Source organism: Hermetia illucens, chromosome 2, assembly GCF_905115235.1.
Source record: "Hermetia illucens chromosome 2, iHerIll2.2.curated.20191125, whole genome shotgun sequence".
NCBI lineage: Eukaryota > Metazoa > Arthropoda > Insecta > Diptera > Stratiomyidae > Hermetia > Hermetia illucens.
In genome coordinates this window covers 68,033,625-68,056,950 of record NC_051850.1, presented here as the reverse complement: position 1 = coordinate 68,056,950, position 23,326 = coordinate 68,033,625, and the positions used below count along the sequence as shown (strand labels likewise).

The following is a 23,326-nucleotide window of genomic DNA, read 5'->3' as shown; positions in this document are numbered from 1 at the left end:
AGCCCGCATAAGCGCCGCCGCCACAGACAACGCAGCAACGACGGAAGGTTTGGTGAATACGGAAGCATACAAAATCCCATCGAGGTGCTACAATATCAGCAGCAGCAATACCAGCAGCACCCCGGCCAACAACAATATCAGCCTCAAGCTCAACAACATCATAATCCACCGCCGGCACAACAGCAGAAGTATCAACAGCAGCAACAACAGCCACCACAAAATCAGCAGTTCGCTTCAATCAACTCGCAGGTTTAGTTTGAGTTTGGTGCCATCGTATCGTTCCCTGCAATTGAGTGCTCGGGCCAAATGAACTAGACGCCGCATCGCAACCCAACGCTACGATCCGACGACGTTATCATTAGTATCACAGTCTCGGAGAATACATTTTACAAACATTTCGCATAATTTAGTTTTTATTTTCTAGCTTCGATCAAGTGTTTGCTGAAATATTATTATAATTATAATTAGTTTTGAAATATTATTTAAAAAGTGATAATAAAAATTAAAGCCGCTGCAAGAGACGGCGTTAGGTGTTTCGCATCGCGGGTTCTCCATTTCTTTGGTGTTGTTTTGGTCTGCGCTGGAGAGCGTCCGCTTCGGTCGTATTTTTTTTTCTCTGTCCGTGCGTGCATTTGTGGGTGCGGCCTGCCGTGTCGGAGTAAAATTCACCGCGTTTCGTTATAAATTCACCGCGTCTGCATTACAACTCGTACTTTTCGTGAAACAAGATGTCGTTTGACGGCAAAGACGCGGCAGGCCCATCGGACCCACAAGTGACCGCCCTCGCCGTACGCGTTCCTCCGTTTTGGCGGCGGAACCCCGAGCTGTGGCTCGTGCATTTGGAAGCGCAGTTCCAAATGTCCGGCATCACATCGGACGCGACCCGCTTCAACTACGCGGTGGTCGGCCTGGACGAGGAGTCCATAATTCTGGTGTCCGACGTAGTGGAGTCGGCATCGTACTCGCAGCTCAAGAGCGAGTTGATCAGGCGCCTGTCGGCAAACCAGTCGGCAAAATTAGACCACTTACTGGCGGGTTTAACGTTGGGTGATCGAACTCCCAGCCAATTGCTTCGTGAAATGAGGCAATTGGGTGGGAGCAAGATCGGCGACGATCTGATCAAGTCGCTCTGGCTGCGTCGGCTCCCGGAGGGCACCCAGGCGATCCTAGCCTGCGTCTCCGGTTCCTTGGAGGAACTAGCAGCGACGGCCGACCAGGTACAGGAGGTGTACGTTCGCCCAACCATAGCGGCCGTTCAACCACAGTCGGATGAGGTGAGCGACTTACGGCGCGAGATAGCGGCTTTAACGGCCAGCGTGGCCGAGATGCGGGCGACGTTGGATGCTCAGCGTTCGAGTGCCAGATCGCGAGCTCGCTCACGCAGCACAACTACGCAAATTCAGCAGCAAATTCCTCCCGCATCAATACTTACTGGTACAGGCAAGTGGACGTGAGTCTTGGCTTGCGTAGGACGTTTCCGTGGCGTTTCATCCTGGCGGATGTCAGCTTCCCCATATTAGGCGCAGACTTCTTGTGTCACTATGGGTTGCTGGTGGACTTGCAAAATAAGTCCCTTATAGACCCCACAACCAACCTTAATTCGTCTGGCCAAATGGTATCTCACGCTGATAATAACCTTTCCGTTCTTTTGGAAGACATCACCGACTCTCGTGTTCGGACACTCCTCCAAAAGTTCAGCCAGATTACTACCGAGTGTAGTCTCTTCAAACCAGTGAAGCACAATGTGCAGCACCACATAAATACTACTGGTTCCCCGATTTTCTCAAAGGTGCGTCCTCTACCACCCCAGAAACTGGCTATCGCGCGGAAAGAATTTGAACAACTTGTTCAACAGGGTATCTGCAGGCCCTCAAACAGCTGTTGGTCTTCCCCTTTACATATGGTCCCTAAGCCAAATGGCGAATGGCGTCCCTGTGGGGATTACAGAAGGCTAAACGCACAGACTGTTCCTGACCGATATCCGATTCCACTCATCCACGACTTTGCGCATCACCTCGCGAATTGCCGCATCTTTTCGACCTTGGACTTAGCCAAGGCATACCACCAAATCCCAGTAGCTCCTGAAGACATTCCAAAGACGGCAATATGCACACCCTTTGGACTCTTCGAGTTCACCCGAATGACTTTCGGCTTGTGCAATGCGGCGCAAACCTTTCAAAGGTTCATTCACTCAGTCCTGCGAAACCTCGATTTCTGTTTCGTCTATTTGGATGATGTTTTGGTCGCTTCTTCCACTGAGTCTGAGCACTTAGCCCATCTCGAGTGCATTTTTCAACGTCTCCTTGAGGCCGGTTTAGTCCTAAACGTTGAGAAATGCAAATTCCTTCAACTACAGGTGAGATTCCTCGGCCACTCCATTTCCTCTGAAGGAATACAGCCCGACCCAGACAAGGTGCAGGCAATCACAAGCTTCCCGCGTCCGAAAACAGTGAGGGAGTTGAGGAGGTTCTTGGGCATGCTAAACTTTTACCGTCGTTTCCTGCCCAAGGCCGCCCATCACCAGTCCGTTTTGAACGCGTACTTGTCTGGCCCCAAAACAAAAGACACACGAGAGATTGTGTGGTCTGAAGAGGCTGTCCGCGCGTTCAACAAATCCCGACAGCAACTGGCCGATGCTACACTTTTGGCATTTCCTCAGCAAGATGCACCCCTAGCCGTTTTTGTTGATGCCTCTGACATCGCAGTAGGTGCCGCCCTTCACCAAAAGGTGGATCAAGTTTGGCAGCCGTTGAGCTTCTTCTCGAAACAGTTGAATCCCGCTCAACGGAACTACAGTACCTACGATCGCGAATTGCTCGCCGCGTACTTGTCCTTCAAATACTTCCGTTTCTCCCTACAAGGCAGGCCGTTCGCAGTGTTCACGGACCATAAGCCTCTCACTTATGCTTTGAAACAAAAGCCCGACAAAGCGCCCCCTCGTCAGCTTCGACACCTGAGCTTCATCAGCCAGTTTACGTCAGACATCCAGCACGTGTCCGGCAAGGACAACATAGTTGCTGACGCTTTGTCTCATGTCTCCGAGGTTAACATCCCCGCCTCACTCGATTTCTCGGCTATTGCCAAGGCGCAGGAAGATGACGCAGCACTTCAGAGCCTCAAGTCCAACCCCAAATACAAATTTCGGGAGTTGCCAATCTTTGGCTCAAACCTCTCGCTCTGCTGCGAAGACTCGGAAAAGGGACCTCGGCCATACATTCCGGCCACATTTCGCAAGAAAGTGTTCCACGCAGTTCACGACTTGGCGCATCCCGGCATCAGGACAACAAACCGGTTAGTCACCGGAAAATACTTCTGGCCCTCCATGAACAAAGATATCAATTCCTGGGCCAGAGAGTGCATCGCATGCCAGAAGTGTAAAGTCTCCAGGCATGTAAGGAAAGAAGTGGGCTCATTCCCCCGCACTACCAAGCGTTTCCACACCATACACCTCGACATAATAGGGCCTTTGCGAGACTCGCACGGTTACAAGTATTGCCTCACAATCATCGACAGGTTCACACGGTGGCCTGAGGCAATACCTCTGAAAGACATTACGGCGCAATCTTGTGCCGAAGCCCTCTGCCGAGAGTGGATACCTCGCTTTGGCGTCCCTGCAGTGGTCAGTGGTCAGGGAATGCAATTTGAGTCCACTCTTTTCTCGGAGTTAGGCAAACTCCTGGGTTTTAAACGCCAGCGGACTACTGCATACCACCCGCAATCCAATGGGATGCTGGAACGTTGGCACCGGACGCTGAAAGCCGCCATTATGGCACGCGACGACCCGTCCTGGATTCAAGTCTTGCCTCTCGTCCTACTCGGCCTTCGTACAACCAGCCGAGAGGAATTTGCTGCCAGCCCCGCGGAGCTGGTTTACGGGGAGAACCCAAGACTCCCAAGCGATCCGGTCTTCGACAAGAGATCGGGTCTGACGGAGTCGGGGTTAGTGCGTCTGCTGAGGGACAATCTCCGACGCATCAAAGCGCCACCACCCACTCGACACTCGTCCATACCTGCTTGTTCGCCCAAGGAACTGGACACATGCACGCATGTGCTGATCAGGACGGATGCCGTCCGGAAGCCGCTGCAGCCTCCATATGAGGGCCCGTACCGCGTTCTCGAGAGGGGAGAACATTTCTTCCAGCTCGAGATCGGTGGTCACAAAAAGGCGGTCTGTTTGTCCAGGCTGAAACCCGTGTGCGCCCCGAAGCAGCGTCGTGTCCGCTTTGTGGATTAACGGCGAACGAAGTTCGGGGATCCGTCGCCGAAACCCCCTAGGTTTCGTCTGGGGGCGCAGTGATGTGGCGCGGCAGGATCTGCAGCATTCGAAATTTATTTCGAATGTTGCGGATGCGGACGGGTAGATGGCGCGGAACTCTCCACTCACTCATTTTCTGAACGCACCAGGGCAGTGGAGAATTAGCGGCGGAAAAATGCCGTTGGTTGGGACAGTAAGGACCGCATGGAAATAAGTCGGTCTCTTCTGTTGCCAACCGCGGCGGCGTAAACACCGCAACCTAAAAAAGTTAAATCACCTTGTGGATTTTGAGTATAAAGATTAAAAGATTGTATACATAATTGATTTTATAAGTTAAGTATAATTGTGTTGAAGGAATATATATTCAGTTTAAAATCGTATATAATTTTGACGTAAAAGCTTAGAGTGTACTTGGCCTATACGAATTCAAGTGGCCGACTATTTGCAACCGTTATACTAAAAACTTAAGGAAAGTTTTCGGCTAAATTTCTAAAATATCCTAATATAATATTATTAACTTCATTTGTGCAGATATTGTAACGGGATGTATTTTAAGGCCTAGATTTCGTTTAGATACACAATTGTGATTTTTTTCAGATTTTTCGGTTGGATAGGTTCTGAGAACGAGATCTGTTACATTTCACGGGGGTTCATATTTTGAGTTCTCACTCCCCGATATCGACCAGTTTCGAAAAATACTAATTGAGTCCTATCATTTAATACCTCACATGGCCACATTCTGGAGGAGCCCCCCCCCCCCCCCTATACTTAACGCAAAATGGCGCCACTTGCTATATGTAAAAGGAAGAACAGACCACACGCTCTCACCAATTTTCGTGGCAATCAGTTCAGCCGTTTCCGAATAAATCGAGTGTGAAAGACAGACATCAACTCGATTCTAATAAGGTTTCACACAAAACCTTAAAAGGCGTAGCTACGACACATAATTTCGGCGGAGATACACTTTCCCACCTCGCAGCCTTCCATCCTTACAAAGTAAACCACGACATTTTATTTTAGAGGTCTATGGCTTCTATATAACGTGGTCAAAATTTAAACAATTCGGTAAACCGCAAGCTGGACGCTTCAGTTACGAAAGGTTTTGTATATTTCGTAGCACGTAATATATCTAGATATTATGTGAGAGTATGCACTTTCGGGTGATATTGACATTCATAGTCTTCAATTTTCAAAGAAGCAACAATTTTGACGTATTATAACTTTGTTAGTAATAATGCGATTTCCACCAAGGTAAGATCAGCTCTACATTATAGCTGGATTTCGTGGTGCTGGGATGAACTTAAGGGGGGTTTCCAGCCAATTATAAAAAAATGTAGTAATATACTATTAGGTTTATTTGAACGTATATCAGTATGGAAGGTATTTCGGAGCCCAGGCACCATATGCCATATTTTTTTCAGATTTTTCGGTTTGGTAGTTTCTGAGAATGGCCCCCTAAAAGAAATGATCATTTTCAACCCCCCGCACTCCCCACCTTTCCAACAAATGTCAAAACTAAGACAGGCATCGAAAAGTACTAACCGGGACCTTTAATTCGATAGCCCACATGACTATATTTGATGAAAAAAATGTTTACACGCCCCTTTTGCATGTAACAGAAAAGGATGTAACTCACTGTATGTTTGGGCGTTCACAGTTGCCACCTTTCTACCAAATTTTGTGTCAATAACTATAACCGTCTGCGAGAAAAATGCGTGTGACGGCCAGACAGACAGACTGACAGACGGACAGACAGACAGTAAACCGATTTTAATAAGGTTTTGTGTTTATACAAATCCTTAAAAAATGGGACAATATAACAAAAAAAGTAAGTTAATTTTACGTCAAATTTTCATCATTTTTTGTTAACAATTTTTGTTTTTCCACACTTATCAAAAAAACTACCATCCTATTCAAGGGAACCATATTTTTGATATTTGTAGTTTCAAGTCGATCGGTTGAGCAGTTTTCACGCTATCCGCTAACCAATTTCGAAAATGTTTTTGTGAGATAAGCGATGCCTCGCTCAATGTAGTATTATAAAACTGTCGCTTAAAAAATACAAACAAAAAGAATTTCTGGGAAATTCCAATTGAACGTAGAGAATAATTGAATTGCATGGAATTTCATTCACTATGCAATTCAATTATTCTCTACGTACAAGTAGAATATCTCAATATCTCAACTGCTTGTAGATTCATACCAATTTTTAAGCGTTTGGTTGCACAACAAAACCTTATCTCAGAAAAGGCTATACCGATTGACACGAAATTTGGTGAGAAGGTGGGAACTGTGAACGCCTAGGCATGCAGTGATATCCTTCTACGTTTAGATTTATGGGGAGTCCCCATACATACAAAACGGGGGTGTAAATTTTCTTCACCGAATGAAATCATGGGTATCAAATGATAGGTCTCAATTAGTGCTTTTTGAAGCCGGTCTTGGTTTTGCGATTTGTTAGAAGGGCGGGGAGTGGGTGGGGTGGAAAGTGTTGATTTCTTCAATGGACCCATTCTCACAAACCACCCAACCGAAAAATCTGAAAAAAATCATGAAGCTGCCTCTATATATGGTGTCCAGGCCTCAAAATATTCCCCATATCGATACCTGCTCAAATTAAGTTAATAATAGTATTTTAACATATTTTACCCCCCTTTAAGTTTATCCCAGAGTTATAAAAGTTTGTAGTAGTATACAATATGTGATCGAAATCATACTATTACTAACAAAGTTACAGTAACTCAAAAGTGACTTTACCGTGTAAATTTGTTGCAGCGAAATATCAGTATCACACTAAAGCGAGTAGTTTGAAATGCTAAATGCATAACGGGCTACATAGAAATAGGATAGTTCCGCACTCAAGCAGAAGCAAACAAAACCTTTCATAACTGAAGCGCTGAGCTTTCGGTTGCCCGAGTTATTTTAATATGGTGTTATTCAGTGCTCTTAACGCTGCCGGAACAAATTCGAATGGCCATATTCGCCATTTTAGTCTCAGACATTCTGCCTCCAATAAAATGACATATACCTACACCTGCAAAATGATCGTCATTTTACCGAACTATGTTTCATGATTCAATCGTGGGTGAAGATTATGTCCATAATCCCAAAGGAGTCGTGTCCAATTGTCGACTATTCTCCTGTTTTGATGATCACTACAGACTAGGGCTTCTCAAAGAAAAATTTAGAAATCATATGATCAACAGGCATCAGAGCCATCTGCCCAGTAATTCGGATTAGACGCATGATCGTAGATTGGTCGCTTTTTTCGCGCGCCAATGATATCAAAATTGTATTACCTACTTTCTGTTTCACCTCCACAGGAATGGGGAATAAATTTAGGATAACCTTGACTGCCGCTGATGACGTAGTTCTCATCGCTCTAATTATGGCTATGAAACCGAACATCCCGATCTGTGTCAAGAGTTTATTGCGGTTAACAAAGTGCAGTCTCGACCAGTAGGTATGCATACATATAGTATGTCAAAATAATCTTTATTATGATTGCATACCTCCACTAAACCTGTTCTGATTAAAGTCTCCAGTTCTTACCCTATGGTGACCCTGTGTCTCCATACTAATCACTGAGCTGATGTTAAATTCTTCCTCAGAGTTTTCACTGGTTCCAGTGTATGACTGAATCGGTTTTCAAAGTTCAAAGGGGAATCAAAAGAAAGTTCTTGATTAGTTCTTGCCCATTCTCAGAAACTACCCAGCCGAAAAATTTGAAAGAATCATGAAACTGCCTATTAAGTCTATCCTGGGGTTGGAAGTAAATATAGACTATAATATCAAGCATTATATTCCTGAGTTTAGTGAAAATCGTACCACTACTAATAAAGTTATAGTAACTCAAAGTGATCTCTTCAGTGTAAGTTTACGCAACCCAGAACACTAAATATCAATATCACACTAAAGTAAGTAGTCTGACATGCTAAATGCATATATACTACAAGCTACTTAGAAATGGAACAGTTCTGCATTTAAAAAGACTTACAGAAGAAACAAACAAAACCGTTCATTCCTGAAGCGTCGAGCTATCGGTTTTCGATTTCTGGTAAATAGTTAACGTGCAAGTCGGACACGTCGAAACATGCTTACATGCTTTTATGTAGGCTTGTTTGGGAAATTTCATGAAGTTCTTGACATTTCTGTTTTTAAAATTCATTTACGAAAAATCACTATTGCCTATAAGACTTTTAATAAATTACACATCACACAACTATTTGGATCTGACTCTATTTATTAGTTCGCAGGTTTATATACATACATAATTACGATATATTATACTTTTCGATGGCTGAATTGCGTTCTCTTCTGAAATTATAACGTCCTGTCCTGGAGTGTCAGGAGTGTTGGGAATATTGACAAACCCAAGACTTGGACGCGAATAGAAAAGCCGCAACTAAATCAATAACGCATTCAACAATGAGGCTTTTTACACCAATTTGCCATATCTCAGTGTCCCAAAGATAACCCTTGGACCCGAAGAATACAAAACCGGGAAGAAGAAACTCCACTATGAAATCATTAAGGGGGTCATCCCGTGTAACGGTCGTTTTTTCGCTTTTTTTAGAATTTTTTTTGTGAAGAGCTGGATAAAGATACAAATACGAATTTTTCACCATAGATTTGTTAATATCTTGGGCGTGCATAGTAATTTTTCCAGCCCGATCGCATAGTTCGTTATTGAAATACAATGCAATTTATACACCCATCTCCAAAAAGAGATGTTTTTCTGCTGCCACGCTAGAGGGCACTACGATCATTTTAACGCAAAAAAGTAAACGGCATTTTAACGTGCAGACTTAATTACATTCCGCAAACCAGGATTATTAAAAATATGAGCAGCTAAATTTTTGGCGGCGTTTTAAATTTTTTTTTGTAAATTTTGGCGTTTTTTAAGGCTTCTTTAATGAATAAAAGAAACTACTGAATGAATCACAATTATTATAGTTTGCGGACCGTAGAAATATGTTCTGAATAAGTCGTGAAAATTTCAAAGAATTTCGTTGGATAGATTTTGGGCTATGGTGGCCGATTTTCAATATGCGGTTTCGAGAAAAAGGCATTTAAAAAGTAGAATGTGATGTTTAGCCATAAAACCTTAACTGATCATTAATCTGCTCTAGTCCAGGTCTAGGTTTTTTTGAGAAACACATATACAGCCTCGGCTTCAATTCTTGTCCTTTTAGCGAAGCCATTCGGACCGATAAATGCGAGCTTTATTACGGAGATCGACATAAATCTGGCATGTGACTTATTACGTGTTTAACACTATAATTTCCGAATGACTCCGAATATCAAAAGATCACTTTGCCTATATATTCTACACTAGATACAATTGATTCAAAAAAAAAATCCGATTCCACGGATCCGACACCATTGAGTCTCAGATATACAAAAGTTGGCCCACGAGAAATTCCGGAAAAAGTAGTACACTCTAAAAAAAATGTAAAAAAAAAACATTTAAATAGATGTAAATGGCTGTGAAAAAGTACATTACGAAAGTAAATTAGTGTTTTGTCGTGTACTGACTGTTTTTTTGAATAATATTACACACAACTTAATGCAATATTACACCAAACTTAGTGCAATATTACCCAGTATGTTTTGTTAAGTTACTACAGTTGCAGTGCGTTCAATATTGGGGTGATTTTGCAAAACTTTTCGTATAAAACCACACTAGAATAGAATGTAATCATAATATGCTCTTTGCATTAAGTCATTCATTGTTTGTGACTTGGCGTATGCTTACGTAATCGTAATCGTACGTACGTACGTTTTTGAGTGCTAAGCGTAAAAAGTGAGGAGTTAAACTTTATTACACAGTCTGATTTCGAATGAACATTTTTCATAGATCTATGCAAGGTATTGGAAGCACAAGGAGTTAGAGTTAAACACTCTACATCGATAGTTACTATCACTGCACGGCACATTACCGTGAAGGCATTTATCACGTTAACTCCTTGTGTTCCCAAGATCAACCTTGCATATATCTCTGAAAAACGTTCATTGGAAGTGAGAATGTTATTGCCATTTTGCGCATATTGCATAAAATATGAGTAAGAATCCACTTTTTTGTTGGAAAAATGCGTTATATATATGCCAAAAACGCGTTTAATTTTAAACGCATTTGAGCGCTGGATTTTCAACGTATGTTAATAAAAATAAAACTAGGTAGTTTGCTCCTACTACAATATATTTTAATAGTTAGTAAATACGTATTTCGAAAGCTACTTACTTTCTTCCTCAGTACTTAAGCTACTAAATCATTGGGACACAAAACAGAACACAGAAGTAAAACCCCTTGCCTATACTAGCAAACTATATTGTAGTAGGAGCAAGCTACCTAGTTTTATTTTTATTTAGAAGAACTACAAGCATCGGAACGATAACTATTGTATGTTAATAATCCTGCGAAGCGAATCGAAAGACGAATGGACCTAAAACTGATAGGGACGTGCGAATTCAGCCGAAGACATTGTGAAACTCTGAGAAAAAACGACAACTCCACTGTGAGTTCCACTAGCTCAATATGGGCGACGAGTGATTCACTCTAGAGCTGCGTCGAACAGCGGAGGACGGGTTCAAATTTCTTGAAAAGTCGTAGGTGCCAAAAATCGACAATGTTGGTGTGGAATGGAAAATTTATTGGTCCTATCCACGTTTATATAGCTCGCTAATAGGTGGGAATGCAATAGATAAGCTTCTAAACCGTTCACACGATCGCGATGACAATCAGTAAATATATGTGGTTCTTAATGGAAAACGGACGATGCAATGAATCAACTTATACACGATGCAACCAGTCGCCACCACAAATAATGTGATTGGTGAGACATTAAATTCAGAAAATTATTGAAAATGCCACCCAAAAATCGAACATTGACAGATCAGCCAAACATGCACGGCAACTACCAGCCAGTAGATCTGCTGAAATATATGACGAATGAGGCTATATGACGACAGAGTCGATCAAGCTTGAGAATCGATCAGAATAAAGTAGTGTTTATTCACAATGAAGACTTCGGTTACAAGATGCATCGAAGTGTCCTCATTGATCTGGCCACAGTAGATCTACTATAGGCAGTACCCTTACTAAAATGATCCCACTTGCGAATGTGCTTGCAGAAACTTATCTGTGCATACCAGAGACGCTAAACAAAGAAAAGGCATAATCTTCGTCAAATCGTATTGGTAAGAGAGAGATCGGTGAGCTTTTGCTATTCTGGTACTACGGCGTACTCACCCATATAGCAAAAAGTTGTTTCACGTATTCACTTATACATAAGCAAAAACTTGCCAATCTCACGAATACATTGGCAAGTCCGGGCGGTATGTCAAACACAGCTGATCGGATTTTCGTTACATCTCGCTCATGCTCAAGGGCAAAACAATTTGAAATCGTGTGTACTCGCACTGATTTCCCCTCTTGAGGGGCAAGGGGGAGTGTGGTAGCTGTCTAGTATCTAACTGTGGATCTGGCTATGTTGTGTTTACATTGTCGCACTTTGAAGTTTCAGTAAGAACGCCTGGTATGTGTTGTCCCACTGACATGTTTAATTTGACACCACTGACTGGGCTCCCTGAGTCAATTTTAACTCTTATTACTGGAGCTATTCAAGAATCCAATCACTTGCAGTATTTTCGGAAATACAATGCATGGTTTCAAATGCCAGCGGCAAAGTGGTACGGAATCTCAATGTGTATCTTTCGGGTAGGGACGAAGTCGGCAAGTTATATTGGTGTGTCGATATCGCCAGCGGGAAACGGAGGCATTCAAAAGATTGATATTGGATGCATCTATTTATTATATTTCCTCCACGTTTCCTTGGAGAGCAAATTGCCGAGAATGTTGCGCATGTTTGCTTCCACCAAGTTTCCCATAGAGGAATTTTAAAACATCATTAAAACATTCCATTAAGATCTATCACCATTAATTCGGAATGAATGTTTATGGAAACTCGCCTTTGATTCCCGCTAGGATATGGGAATCCACACTGTTGTGATGACAGATGCTACCACGTGCTCGCAGCAACTCGCAGCCATGCATTACATACACGGCATTAATACCAGCCCTTATGTGCGGAATTTTGGGCACACAACCCCCGTCGCGGTCGAACATGTACCGAACATGTCCCATAAAATTTCAAAGAATGTACTGAAAGTCCCATGTATAGTCTTCTAGTTTGGACCGAAGAACATTGTGAAATATGGTAATTTCACGTCCCCATTCTAAGGGAAAAAAACAAGAACAAGTATATATCCGCAGTTTCTGCATACAAACAAAGTTTGCCGGGTTCAGATAGTAATAGATAAACCTATAAAAGTATCAGTCAGGAAGATATAGCATTCGTACTTTTAGAAGGATTGAGTACGGGATGCGTTTAAAACACAAATCTACTTCCTGTGCATTTTACATTTTTTAATACGAACTGAAAGCTGAAATAATAAATAAGTAAAACTTTATAGAAATTGTAGAAGGTTGGGGATAGCATGCAATTATTCCTGCCCAAAATTGTTTGTCTTCAATGAGAAAGTGCGTTTCAATATATTTATATTGCTTGTACTCCACTGCATTAATATTACACCCCGCATATATATGTATATCTTTAGGCCTCACCCAGGGGTAAGTGACAATTTTAAAAACAAATTTCCAAACATAATCCCCTAGAAATGTTGTACATTCACTTCACTAATTTCTTTTTAATTGGCATCTTTTTCTTCAGGTAATTTATTTATCTGAGACAGCAGGATACGTTCCAGTTACATCATTTCGAGGAGAACATCCACCGCTTACTCATCTATCTGCCCCAGGAGCAGTTTCTGCAAGTGGAAGTGCTGGCTATCATGCTGGAACCATCGATATTGACACTTGGCGGCCGGATGTATGGGACCGCGACTATAATAAGAGGTTGCGGATCAATACTACACGCGTACAACGTAATGAAAGCCACTCAACTTACTTTTGCTTCTACTACGATTGGGATAATTGTAAAGATTCTTCTTTCAGATATTGAAGCCGAATGTCAGGACGATTATATGAAGATTCGAATTGGATTTAATGGATCTTTTGCTGGCCTTTTATATTCAGCAGGTAATTAATTGAATTAATTCATTAATTTCACTTTTGCCCTTGGTCCAGCTTTGTAGTGGTTTCAACTTGCCTTGATTTGGTTTAGCATCTCTCTCGGTAAAAAGCTTGGTTCGAGGGGAGTGAAGAGTTATTGTTTCAGTTTAGATTGCTTCATTAAGTTAGACCTTGGCAGCCTGTATTCATTGGCACGAATAGCGTGACTACACCATTATCACGAACGGTACAACAATATGTCCATCGCGGATGCTCTCACTTTGGATATGATTACTGATCCAATGTAATATCCCCATCTCCATAATCATGAGCTGGCATTTGTGTTTGGTGGCTGCTAAGAACTCGGGAAAGGGCGCCAGTTTTAGAAGGCCACTCCACAATTTTTCGTCACTATTACCTTAATAATAATAATAATAATCGTTGGCACAACAATCCATATTGGATCAGGGCCTTGAAGTGTGTTAGAGCACTTCATTCAAGACCGTAACGGTACACTACAGTAGACTGTAGGAGGCAATGTGGTCAGTATTGCGCTCCCCCGAGATTATTACCCTGATTTGACTCAGGTACTCATTCACAGCTGAGTCGGCTGGTATCCGACGTCAAATCACGATACAATTCCCTCTGCCACCAGCGAGATTTGAACCGCGACCTTCCGTACGACAGCCTTGTGCTCTAACCACTCAGCTATCCGGACACTATTACCTTAGAGAACCTTACCTTATCACTATTACCTTAGAGAACTTAAATCGCTCAGCTGTCATTGATAGTGATTGTAAGGGTTTTATTCAAGTTAGTGATCAGTGACACTGATACGTAGACCGTGCTGTATGAAGTGATCATTTCACGTTTGAAGACGTTCTTGGAGATCGGTTTTATTCTGCTCTATTGGTTTGATGCACCAGGAGTGTTTGATATCCCAATAGACTCTCCGCATTATTTTCACTAATGAATGTATTCTATGGTGCAATCTAACAAAACTACCAAAGACCGTTTTTGAAAAAAACTGTGTATTTGAAATTATCAGCATTTGAAATTTCAACCAAATTCAAACAAACTGAAAAGCCTCCACCATGTTGTATGACGTCACAACTCGAGCTAAGAAACTTCAGTAGCGCGGCAACTGGCAGTTACTCATAAAAATTTAGAATTGTCAAAATTAATTTCCCGCGTGAAATTTCAAGGAGAACAATGACATATTGATTCGCGCCTTGCTGCACAAATAAGCCCATAAAAATCCTGCAGAAAGCTTTTTTGGCTGTTCCGAAAGAAGATTTTCGGAAGAAGTGGATCGGAATCCAGTTTCTTTGTCAGTTAACATTTCAATGTCAGTTACCATTTTTTAAACTTTAACTCCAATCTTAATTGATAATACACGATCGTATTAGAATTTTCTGTCACTATTATTAAAATTGAAATCAATTCACAACAGAAGAGATACTGCAGAATATTCAATCGGCCAAAGGTTCGAATTCCGCTCAGTGCCTGTGAATCTTTCAGAAACGTACGTTTTATTCGCGCCCAGGTCAGAATTTGCTCCATGGCTTGTTACCATTACTGCCGAAACGTTGAGTAAATTGAAGGAATGTCTATTCACGCATCAATTTCCACTTTCCTGTTAAAAACTGATTGATTACTTGAAAAGTAACAAGTAGCAAACACTAAACCGATTGCTTCCATGTAGATAAGATCCAAATTGCTGGCACGATGACGTCACATGAGGTGTGAGCCAATCACCGCGTTTTCTTTTCCGCCTTGTCAGAATTCAATTTTTAAACCATTATAATTAACAGATAAGCGTTCCGAATTGGTTTTTTTAAAGGCCGTATGGAGGTAATTGGGCAGGTCAAACTAGCGTCTGTTTTTGACAAGTCGATATACATCTACCTCGCTATTAAAAGCCCTACTAGGGTTTTCATGTCCCACTTCTTAATGGACAACAAAAATGCCGCTCTAGTGGCCCTAGGCTCTTTCACAAGGATTCTCGCTTGCCAGCAAGAGTCCAAATTTCTCCATTTGGTTGCGTGAATCCTTGCAATTTCACCCTTCAGAGTTGACTTGACAGTAGATAGTCGGATTCCAAGAGCTGGTTGTGGCCCCACCATTGTGGATCCAGACCGCCTGGAATATGGTCGTCATTTTTCCGAGGGGTCGGGCCAGTACTATAATCGGATTCTCCGAAACCACCCCTGCGCCCGCTCCATCCTCCATGACTGACCCGTCGGTGAAGATTATTAGGTTTGTAATCTGAAAAGACTTATGGCCATTTGTCGACCATTCTTACCTTTCGGTGATTACGACAGTGTATGTCTTTTCAAAGACGAATCTGGAAACCATATGGTCGGTCGGGATCAGGGCTACCGGATGTTTTTCAAGGAATTTCCAGATAGACGCATGACCGTGTGACTGGCCGCCTTTCCTCGCCCCAATGGTATCGAACCTATATCCGTCGTTGGCTGCGTTCCGTTTCACCTCCAAGTGAATGGGGGGTAAATTTAGGATAGCTTCAAGTGCCGCAGTCGGCGTAGTACTCATTGCTCCAGTAATTCTTAGGCAACCAAGTCTCTGAATCTGCGTTAGCAGTTTCCTGCTGTTAGCAAAGGTCAGTATTGGCCACCAGACGATGCATGCATATATCAAAATGGATGTATACATCCAGCATATCCGCATTCCTACAGCACCAGAGCAATCTGCAGGATTTCTGATATTGTTCCTGGATATGATGATGCCACGCTAACTTGGAGTCGAAATGTACTCCTGAGTACTTAACTATTTGTGCCAGTTGGATTTCCGCCCCTGCTAAGGTTGGTAGCGTATAGCTGCCCCACCTGACGTTCCTTGTAAACATAATTAGTCCAGTCTTCCTAGCGTTCACCGTGAGTCCATTCTGGAGGCACCAGCTGTGCATTTCATGCAGAGTTGCATTCAAGCCGTCCACAAACTTGCCGGTAATTATTACGGCTAGGTCGTCCGCAAATGCTTGCGCGAAGACTTTTTTGTCCTCCAGGAGTAGGGTATCCATTAAAAAGAGCCATAACAGTGGAGAGAGAACCCCTCCTTGTGGGCAGCCCCTGAGACATGCTGCTTCAATAGACTTCTGGCCGACCGATATGTGGATTTTTCTCTAGCATGCGCGATATATATTCCGAATATGTAGACGCAGGGCATCCATTCCCTCTATGTGCTCTATGCTTATGTTGTTACAACTAACATAATTGTTTTTTATCTTTGGCTGGAATGGCGTTTGCCACCCTTCTTATGTGCCGAAGCATTTACTTCCGCGGAAGCGGATACCATCTACCTTTTCAACAACCGTTGAAGTTACCTGCAGATGCCGTCTTACCGGCGCGGTGGCCGTATCGATGTTAAGTGTGCAGACCCAGATTCGGGTAACTTTCACGGTTTGAACTAGATTAGTTACGTCGTGATGCAATCTTTATGATAAGAATGTCGATTTTTTTCGGATTATTCCAGAAAATCGTAATAGTATTGACAGTAGTATTTGTGGTGATCGGTGTGACTTATTAGGGGGATGAATATGAAATATCGGTCTCCCACTTCATCGTCTTAGATTTGTATAACACATCCAAGGACTTTAGAAGGCTAATGAATATGAGACATGTGTATTCGATATTGGTTAGGCGCTCAGACGAAATAACTTTCTAAAGTTCCTTCACAAAAACTTTTAGGACTTTCCTTTATTTCGACCACCTTTTATAACTATATAATATAACTGTCATCAAAGTGTTAAAGTTCTCAACGGTCTTTTACGCAATAAATCTAATATTTTAGTGATGGTTAGACTTCCCGATAGCCCATGGAGCAACTGAACTTCACCAACCGATTTCACGTTGGCTGCGCACACTCAATATAATTGCCAACGTTCAGAAATTGCCAATTTTGTTGCCATAAATAGGTAACAATAGACTATGTAAACCACGCATCACGGTTCATTCTTAAAATAACAATAACTCGGGATTATGGTTAATTTTAATTGTTATTGTTGCATCGCTAGCTTTGGTTTGTCAATAATCTTATTCTAATTATAGATTTTAATGTCCAACTAGTAGCCCAAAAGTCTCTATTAACTCTGGGGCATCAGAGCTACCCAACTATTTGAAAATCACAATCTAGCAACTAGAATAGACTAAGAGTTCACCTATGTGGTTAATGCGCAATTGACAAGATGGATCTTTTCGACTCATTACGACTACGACGATATATTCATTAAAATAGTTTATTATTAAATGATCCTTTGGCGCTACGTATGCCTCTATTGTTTTTTATTTTTAGGATATGCATACGATCCTGATTGTATGTACATAAATGGATCTGGTCGGGATTATTATGAGTTTTACATCCAGTTGAATCGATGCGGAACGCTTGGAAAAAACGCACTTTTGGAAGATAACAGGAAAAGCCCGACGGTAACCCGCACTAGTTGTGCTCATATGTTTTTCGAGTTTATCGTTAACTCAACAATTTTTTCTAGAAGAATTTCATGTGGAACACAATTACGGTGCAGTACAATCCGCTAATTGAAGAAGAATTTGACGAACATTTCAAAGTAACGTGCGAATATGGTTACGACTTTTGGAAAACGGTCACCTTCCCTTTTTTGGATGTAGAGTAAGAGTTGTTTTTGCTAAAATAACAATTTCAATTTGATTTACTTTTTGATTTGTTGTTTTTGCTTTCGCAGAGTTGCTACGGGTAATCCAGTAGTCTTTACGCTGAGTCCTCCGGAGTGTTATATGGAAATAAGAAATGGGTATGGAGTCGCCGGAACCCGTGTCACTGGCCCGGTACGAGTTGGAGATCCATTAACTCTAATTATTTACATGAGGAGCAAATATGGTAAACAGAGTATCTATGAACACATTTACAAAATTACCAATTAGAATTTAGAATATGGACGAAAAATAATACCCTATTTATTAAAAGTAGCACCCAACGTGGGGTACTATTGTTGTTTCGCGATGATCTTTTGCCCATTTCAACTCACCTTTACACAAGACTATTAAAAGTTGAAAGAATGTTGTACACAATTCACCTAAAATGAGTAAGTGAGAACACAAGACAAGCCATAACAAAGCACATTAATTGGTACTGGTGAGCCTTTAGTCCTTAGAGGATAAAGTAGTGAATGGACTTTTCAAAAATATATATCTAGGCAAATACTCTGTCGTCTTTTGAAACTTAAATTCTTGCTGTGTCTATTTTAAATTTGACCAGTAACACAGGACCTGCTTGTGATCTGTAAAACAAATTACCAGGAACAAAAAACACAAAATATGGTTTTACCTTTGGTGGTTAGAGAAAACATGTTCATACCACCAACGCGCGGTAAAAAGTTGATATAAAGCTTTATAGAAAAAATCTGAATTTGAAATGGAAAATTCTTAAATTGATTTAGCAGTTGAAATAATTTAAGAAAAAATCTGCATTGTTTAGAAAATTCTGAATTAGACTTGCAAAACCTATATTTATACATTTTTTGGTGTATAAAGGGTGTTTGATAACGATCGGACAAACTCAATGCCAAGCGGTTTGTAACGCCAGTCTAGGCAAAAAATATTAATTATTTTTTTCGATTTCGTAACCCTTTATTTGCTAGCTAGCTGGGACATTGAAATGAACGTTGAAACGTAGCTAAAGCGTCTCTTTAAAATACGATAACTTATAAAACTAGAGCAAGCTGTAATAACTGTCCAAAAGCGAAAATTTTTGTTTGACTCTCCCAAAATGATGCTGCTTAAACCATTCTTTTCGAAGTTTAACGTATGTAATGCATTATTTTTCTTATCAAAAAATTTGAGTGGTTGCTATAACAGGTTAAATGAAAAATCACACAATGATAAAAAATTTCAAATGCCTCAACCTAAAGACACTTAGGTAACAACTTTTCATAACTATTAGATAATGGACATAATTTGTTTAATGGCCTATTGTGATTGGTTGATGGAAGACCATCCTTAGTGGCCAAAAACGACCAAGAATGAAGAGCTATTCCAAAAACCTGAAGGTCCGCCAGCAAATAGTGAAGCTCCACCGAAATATTCCGTCGACACGCCTTTGCTTGCCTTTATGCTAGCCAGTCTGCGGAATACGACGGCGTCCTTTGAATACCTTGATCCCTCAAGTATCATTTAACAAAAAAATCGTAAGTCCTTAACCGATGGGTAGGTCCACTATGGAACCTGAAAAATCAATAAACATTTACGCGAAACTTCCCAAAGATCAACACGCGAGCTAAACCTGGAAATATATAAAATAATAAAAAATGACGGTTCAACCGCAGGCGGGAGTCTTATAACTCCGGACCCGAATGCCGCGATAGAGAGGGACAATCCATGACGGGTCAGATCCTCAATTGATGCTTCTCCCCCTCAGATATGTCCCGCTTTGAAGTTCCTGCCCTGCCTTGGCTTCCTCAGCCCATCATATTGGAGAATGCCCCTTCATTCAGAGGAAGAGGAAGCCTCCAAATTAATAAGAATTTAGCACAATTTCGTGCTTTGAAATGATAAATTTACAAGAAATAATAAAAACGAAAGGACAAAAAATATAAATAATCACCTTTTTTTTTTAGAATAAAACGAAAACTTCTAAATAAATGGATAACAAAATAAAACTGGAAATAAAATGAAAATATTTAACAAAAAGTATGCAACCTCTATTCTGATTTTAGTAGGATAAAATAATTATCCGCTTAAATAAATTCCCAGTGTAACACCCTTATAAAGTGTGCGGGGTTGTTCTTGTAGAAAGATGTTAAGGAAGGCACTGAATAAACTACGATGATGTTTCTACACTTTAGAGCAAACTCTCACATTTATCCATTGATTAGCTTCCATATGAACTTGTGTAACGTGTTTCCATTCTATGTAATCTGATAGGACTACTTCTTTAAAAACTAACGCACAATCCTCGTCACCATTCTGATCACTTATCATATGATTCACTCCCAAATGATTCACCATATGTTTCGTTCTTCAAATTCGTCCACCTTCATCAGCCGGCCCTATCCAGGAACCTCTAATTTTCTTACTATTGACCGCGACTTTGAACTTCAAATTCAATATCAGAGTGACAATAGCAAAATTTACTTCAAATTTCTATTTGCCCCAGCCGAAAACAACAAGTCTGAAAACCGGAAGCTGGACGCTTCAGGTATGAAAATTTTGTGTATTTCCTTTATAAAGACATTTGAGTGTGCATTTGTCCTATTAGTACGTAACACGTAATACAATATATATTATAGTAATATACTATTATTAACTTTATTTGAACAGATACCAATATGGAAGATAGTTCGGAGCCTAGGCACCATATATTTTTCGGTTAGATAGTTTCTGAGAATGGGTCCGTTAAAGAAATTAACAATTTCGACCCCCCTCAATCCACACCTTTCCAACAAATGTTAAAACTAACCTGCTTCGGAAAGTGCTAAACGAGACCTTTCATTTGGTATCCCACATGACTATATTTGATTGAAAAAAAATTACGCTCCCCTTTTTTCCTTAAATTTGATGTAGAATTATGTGACTCACTGTAGGCGTGAGCGTTCACAGTTCCCATCTTTTATTTTTTTTTTCATTTGGTGGCAATCGCTACAACGGTCTCCGAGAAAAATGCGTGTGACGGACACACAGTCAGACAGTAAACAGATTTTAACAAGATTTTGTTTTACACAAAACCTTAAAAGCGTTAGGCTTGCATGCAATAATATGCAGCTTAGGCAAGCTTATGTGCAAGGAAAAAGGTCAAAGTTAATTTTGCCTAATCAACGTTCAGTTTGTAATTACGTATTGTATTACGCAAAAAATTGATTTTTTTAAAATTGAAATGGCATTCAGAGTTTTTGGGGAAAGGTACAGGGTGGTATATATAGTTGTCATTTTAGTGCGTCAACCACACCTACACGCCATCGCTTGCGGTTACCTGAAAAGCGCTTCAGCTCCTCCATGACTTCTCGAGACGCCCGCGCAACTTCTCCACTATTCTGTGCCAAATGGTCTTGAGGCAACCCACTCGTCGGCCATCTTGGGAGAGCGGATTTCACTGCATAACGTAGCCAGCAATGCAATCGTTGAAAAAGTATGATAACCGATCAGACTGAAAGCCTTGGTTTTGTTGGTGTTTATCTTCAGTTCAACTCTACCTGCCTTTCTTTCCAAATCTAGAGTCATTTGACCAAGGTCCATGGCAAAGAGATGTTATCAGCGTAATCGAAGTGTTTAAGGAAAGATGTCATAGTCCATTGGACAGAATGGGAGATTTTTGTAAACAAAATTATGAAATTAAAAATTAAATTGATAACTTTAAAAATTATTTTTTTCATATAAACGAATGACGATATGGGAATTAGAACATTGAAACGAGTCTATTGGAGAAGCTAAGGGGTGCTGAAACTTGAGAAAAAGGAAGAATTGCGACATATTATCAAAAACACTCTCTCGTCAGATTGTCACTGGGAGGCGAATGAAATTTCTTTTCACCCAAAAAGGGGCTTTTAACCTCGACGACGAAGCAATTATTAAAACTGATGGAGGTAATACGCCTGGGTACGAATTAGTGGAGACGAACTCACAGGGCCTTATATTATCCAAATCGATTGACGTTTGAAGAGTACACATCTTTTTGGTTGGCTTTGTTAGAACATTTTTTACTTAATAGAGAGAGAAGCATATACTTTCAACTGGATAGAACACCTCCACACAATTCCACGAAAAATGTCATAAACGCGTTGTGGTCCAGTACGATGTCCTGTAAAATGGCTCGATCAAATTAACTAGACTACTTCCTGTGTGGGTATTTGAAAGAAATAGTTTATAAAAACACCCCAAATACCTTAGAAGGTTTTTCTACAATTAGTAATGCTACTGCAAACATATCAAATTTTATCGGAAGTAATAAGTAAGTAAAAGATTCTACTGTTTAACAACCGAGAGCGATCACTTTGGAATTTTTAATAAAACTATCGTAGTTTCTGAATTCAACATTTTATTATTGCAAAGGCTATGATTTTTTTTAAAAATTAAAATGCCTGTGGCCAAAGAAATAAAAAATAAATGAACTTAACATTTTTTGTTTAGAATCGCATAAGGAATGCCTTGACACACGTCTTGTCCGGTCATTTCAATTATCAATTACTGCTGTGCCGACAGTAAATTTTTCCCTGAAGTGAATTTCGTTTGAAACATTATGAATCGTTGTCAAATCGAGTTTAGTCCAAATCAATGTTCTAGAGAGTGTAATGGTCGATACCACAACAAAGTGAGCTCATATGATTGGGGGTCGCAGAAAAACATTTCGTTTTTAGTTTTTTAATCATTTACTCTAGGCAGACATACGTATGCATTTATATGTATATGCTAATGAAGCTTTGGGGTAGTGCCTAATTCAGATAGATATATTTGTAGATCAAACCAGCGGTATTCAGTATACGTAACGTATGCGTACATGTATGCTTTTGGGCGCGAAGTAAATCAGAAATATGTGTACGATCAATTTATATGTGTGCATATATTTTTAGTCATTTACGAATGCAAAACTGTGGGTAAAAAGTTTCCCACACAAGATGAATACAAAACCTGCATATCCGAAGCGCCAGCTTCCGGTATTCCGATTTGTTTTATGTGGCGGTGCGTGCTAGTCATATATTTTTAGCCTCGGCTTTACAGTCTCGTAGCCCAATGTCGCGGTTCAAATCTCACTGGTGGCAGAGGGATTTGTTATCGCGACTGGATGTCGGATACCAGGCGACTCCACTGTGAATGAGTACCTGAATCAAATCAGGGTAACAATCTCGGGCGAGCGCAATGCTGACCACATTGCCTCCTTTAGTGTATTGCAACGTACCGTTTCGGTCTTGAATGAAGTGCTCTAATACACTTCAAGGTGCTGATCCAATATGGATTGTTTCGCCAATGATTGTTATTATTTACTGTCTCTTGCAAAATGACCAGCCTTTG

At 40.9% G+C, this 23,326-nt stretch overlaps 1 protein-coding gene across 1 annotated transcript in view; it reads left to right on the top strand.

Annotated features, from left to right (window-relative positions):
- LOC119648453 overlaps positions 1 to 23,326 on the top strand; it is a 117,964-nt gene that overhangs the window by 83,850 nt on the left and 10,788 nt on the right. Inside the window, exons 5-9 of the mRNA XM_038050209.1 lie at positions 12,988 to 13,201; positions 13,272 to 13,355; positions 17,643 to 17,776; positions 17,842 to 17,978; positions 18,052 to 18,206. Of these exons, the coding sequence (XP_037906137.1) occupies positions 12,988 to 13,201; positions 13,272 to 13,355; positions 17,643 to 17,776; positions 17,842 to 17,978; positions 18,052 to 18,206 (724 nt within the window). The remainder of the gene's footprint in view (positions 1 to 12,987; positions 13,202 to 13,271; positions 13,356 to 17,642; positions 17,777 to 17,841; positions 17,979 to 18,051; positions 18,207 to 23,326) is intronic.